This window comes from Limulus polyphemus, unplaced genomic scaffold, assembly GCF_000517525.1.
Source record: "Limulus polyphemus unplaced genomic scaffold, Limulus_polyphemus-2.1.2 Scaffold7920, whole genome shotgun sequence".
Taxonomy (NCBI): domain Eukaryota; kingdom Metazoa; phylum Arthropoda; class Merostomata; order Xiphosura; family Limulidae; genus Limulus; species Limulus polyphemus.
The window spans coordinates 4,157-8,514 of record NW_013673530.1 but is presented as its reverse complement, the minus strand read 5'-3'; the positions used below and the strand labels follow the sequence as shown (position 1 = coordinate 8,514).

The window sequence follows — 4,358 nt, the reverse complement described above, 5'->3', positions numbered from 1 at the left end:
CCTGACCATTCAACAGTGCCATGGTTAAACTATTCCTGACCATTCAACAGTGCCATGGTTAAACTATTCCTGACCATTCAAGGATGCCATGGTTTAACTATTCCTGACCATTCAAGGATGCCATGGTTTAACTATTCCTGACCATTCAACAGTGCCATGGTTTAACTATTCCTGACCATTCAACAGTGCCATGGTTAAACTATTCCTGACCATTCAACAGTGCCATGGTTAAACTATTCCTGACCATTCAACAGTGCCATGGTTAAACTATTCTTGACCATTCAACAATGCCATGGTTAAACTATTCCTGACCATTCAACAGTGCCATGGTTAAACTATTCCTGACCATTCAAGGATGCCATGGTTAAACTATTCTTGACCATTCAAGGATGCCATGGTTAAACTATTCCTGACCATTATATACCCTTTGTGAAAATTTTCTGTTACTTTCAGTCACACTTTTTATTTTTTTTATAAGGAACATGTCTGTGTTGTAGAACTTTTCCACATTTGATCGGTATCTCCAGTTAACTTAGTTCCACATTTCTTGTTGCATCTTTAACCAAAATCTCATTCTTGATCTTCAGTTGTAGTAAACCTAATAGATCAATGATCACTCACACCCAGATGTTCCTCCATTTCAACCCTATCAACAATTTCTATATTAGAAGTTAACAATAAATTGTTCTTGGTAGGTTCCCTAACCAATTGTTGAAGAAAAACATCCTGAACAGTTTTTCAAAACCTCTTGATTTTACTCTCTAACATTTCCCAATCTAAATTCCTGAAATTAAAATCTTCCATAATTATAACCTCATTAACAGCTAAGTTATTCACCTCACTGGTGGTCTTATAACCACTAACAGAAATTCAAACTGATTCAATCTCATTGCTGTTAGTTTTGATATCCTCAACTTGAACAGGATGTAACTCCAAGTTTACGTATACAGCTGCTCTTCTCCATCTATCCCTATTAAATAAATTATAATCCTCTATTTCAAAGAAGTTTGTCATTAATATTGTCACAAAAGTAACGATATGGAGATACAGCTTCAAAGGTTGATGCTTTTGAGTAGAATGCGATCCAGTAAAATTTACTACGCTTTGGAATACTGAATCTTAATCACATTGGGAATGTACTCATTCCCACTATATGCAAAAGTAATGTGTATATGTGTGTGTGTGTGTATTTATCTATATATTTATTTAATAAATCTTTTGATTAGTTTCAAATTATGTTTTCATAACTTTACTAAATTTCATTGAGTATGAACTTTCAATATATAATTTTCTTGCACATTAAACAAATACAAGAACATGAAAGATTGTATGAAATCTATTAATTATGCTTATTGTTTTTCATAGGCCATGCCGTCCAACCTGTTCTTCCTCACTATCACTATCCCAGCCAGGAAGTTGCTATTACAACATCCCGAGCTCCACCCTCTCCAACAGGTGAAAATTCCAGTATTCCAGAATTAAAAACCTTTCAGCAATCTCCACCAAGAAATGACAGTTATTTTCATCTTGAAGCAAAATATCAGTTTGCGTCACCAAGTCAGCTTAAGTCACTGTGTCAACAAAATGTTACAGCACAGGTAACGAATAACTGTGACACTTTGTTGACACAGTATAGAAGCTGACTTGGTGAAAATAAGAAAATAATGTTTTTTACCTGTACCAAGTCAGCTTCTGTACTGTGTCAACAAAGTGTCACAGTACAAGTAAAAAACCATTGGACATCAGTCCGTTATATTTTTATTGAAGCTTAGGAAAAGAAACTCGTCTTCTAGAAATTTGCCATCTTCTCCATCTTAGCCGTACATTACAATAAAGAATATGAAATATATTGCTAGCTTTACTGTACAAAATGTTGAAGTAGAGATAAAAAAAATGTAAAAAGTCTACACTATGTTATTCAACTTCTTAATTAGCAACATGCAAAAAAAAAATATTAATCACATTCACTTTATAAAAAAAAAAAAATCTTTATAAAAAAAGAAAATAGTAATTTATAGATGATTAAGTCATTTGGTTATTTGATTTTGGTCGAAATTATTTGTTATTTTGAATGAAATGTTATATCGTTGCAGATTTTTGGATGTGTTGAATTTGTGAACAATTTTTACCTGTATGTTAAAGTTAACTTTAGCTTCTAGGGATTTTGGAACTATTATTATTTCGTGTCGTACGTTTCGATAAATGTACTTTCATCTCTTGCAGTTCCAGATGAGATCTACAAACAGAGGACATTCATTAGAAAGATTAGATGTGAATGATTCAGTAGGACACTACATCCAGTCCGATACGTGGTACGATACTGTGAGACGGCATGGATATGATACAGACAGTGAGCTGAGTGTTCATGCTGGCGAAAACTACACCTTGTACTGCAGTGAAGGTACACCAACTTTACACAGACCCAAAGGAACAGTAAAACCTCGTCCAGTTGCAAAAATTGTTGCAAAAACTAGGCAAGAGGAAGTAGAAGCCAGTGGGACAAAAGGTTATATAGACAGGGACTCTGAAGCAGCATTAAAAAGTATTGATCGAGATGGGTGGGCGAGTTTAGAGGGCTCTCCCCGGCATATACTACCCGGTAGAACTTCACAATTATATGGAACCTTGAAAGTAAAGAGAATTCCTCCCCCTCCCCCAATAAGGACCAATTCTGTGAGGTGTGAAACTCAGGGTGATGAAGACCTAGACTTGATGCAGGATAAGGCATTTGCCACGTGTGTACAGAGTTTAAGGTCTCGATTTGATCAGGCTACAAACAAACAAAATGAACTCTTGTTTCTGCCAACCACACATCAAGAACAATTATCACCCACCCTTTCAGAAGATTTTCCACCACCTCCTTCTCCTCTACCTTCTGTTCTAGAAAATTCCAGAAAGGAAACTGTTACTACTGGATTGTCCAAAACCTTAGGATCATGTCTTACTTCCAGTGCCAAAGACCCGGTGCAATCTGACGAGCTTGGTACAAACCCGATGTTCCGACAAAGAAGGAAGAACTCGGCAGACTCAAATTCCTCTACCTCCAGCACTGACTCAAATTCTTTTCCATTTGCTAATGACAATGCTGGCACTATTAAACAAAAAGTCAACAAACCAGACTCTAATAACTCAACATTACAAGGTAAGACAGAAACCTCCAAGCACTTATATATATATATATACATACACACACAGTTTACTTTTGATAGCTATATGCTATCTCAACATCAGGTTTTTTTAATATCTGCTGAAGTTGGAGTTATCACTGTTTATAAAGAACTAAGAGGTTAACTGTGTATGGTATTTGTTTTTATACATTATTTTCAAGTGAATTCTGATGTTCAAAACATCACATTAAAAGTAATATCTGTGTAATATATTTAGTTTTGTAATCCTAAAACTAGTTTCTAACATACTAAAAGAAGTAGTAAATATTTTATTCTATAACTAAGATGCCTATGAAATAATTGATAGAAAATTGAGGAAAGAGAAGACAGTTATATGTTTCACAAACATGTCATTCATTTGCACTCATGGTTTTGCCAGTAAAGGCATCATCACATAATATAAATGCTAGACTTTATCTAATAACGAACCTCAGCTGGACCAGTTGTGTAGTTTTTGGTAACAAAACGAGGTCTACGTGACCTGAAAAGTTGAAATAAATATAGGGATGTGTAGGGCTTGACCCGAGGTGTTATACGCTGTTAGTATAATAGGTATAATGGTTTTCTATATCTCTATAGTTAACTTCTCTCACTGCTCTGTCCATGTCTTCTGATGATTCTGGGAATACAACCAGTCTGTAGGTAGACGTGCTTCTCTCTAATGTTCTGTAACTGCTGTGTTGTAGCACTGATGGAAGTTCTCTGTAACTGCTGTCTTGTAGCACTGATGGAAGTTCTTCTCTGTAACTGCTGTTTTGTAGCACTGATGGAAGTTCTTCTCTGTAACTGCTGTTTTGTAGCACTGATGGAAGTTCTTCTCTGTAACTGCTGTTTCGTAGCACTGATGGAAGTTCTTCTCTGTAACTGCTGTCTCATCATGATTGCAGCCACACCTGTTGCAATGGTAGCATGTCGAGCATCTTGCTACCTTATACTAGCAAGTAATGCTTGAACCTAATGTTTCTGACATACTTTTTCTAAGATATGTACAGTCTCGACAGAAAATCTGCTAGTTCCTCATAATTAATGAATTTGGAAGTATCTCTACAGATATTGTATTATGATAACATCATGACCTCAGTCAAAGTTTAGTACAAATTTCTCCATAAAAACAATGTTCTCAAGTTCAGTTTTTGAGGTGTAGATAAATATCTTTGGATTTATTTTTGAAAAGAGAGTCGAGGAGATACC

At 35.5% G+C, this 4,358-nt stretch overlaps 1 protein-coding gene across 1 annotated transcript in view; it reads left to right on the top strand.

The window, feature by feature from the left end:
- LOC106474968 (caskin-2-like) overlaps positions 1 to 4,119 on the top strand; it is a gene marked incomplete at its 5' end in the record, with an annotated part of 26,433 nt that extends 22,314 nt beyond the window's left edge. The window contains 3 exons of the mRNA XM_013935667.1: positions 1,366 to 1,598; positions 2,224 to 3,142; positions 3,854 to 4,119. Coding sequence (XP_013791121.1) covers positions 1,366 to 1,598; positions 2,224 to 3,142; positions 3,854 to 4,119 — 1,418 coding nt within the window. The remainder of the gene's footprint in view (positions 1 to 1,365; positions 1,599 to 2,223; positions 3,143 to 3,853) is intronic.
- Positions 4,120 to 4,358: the final 239 nt, after the last annotated feature.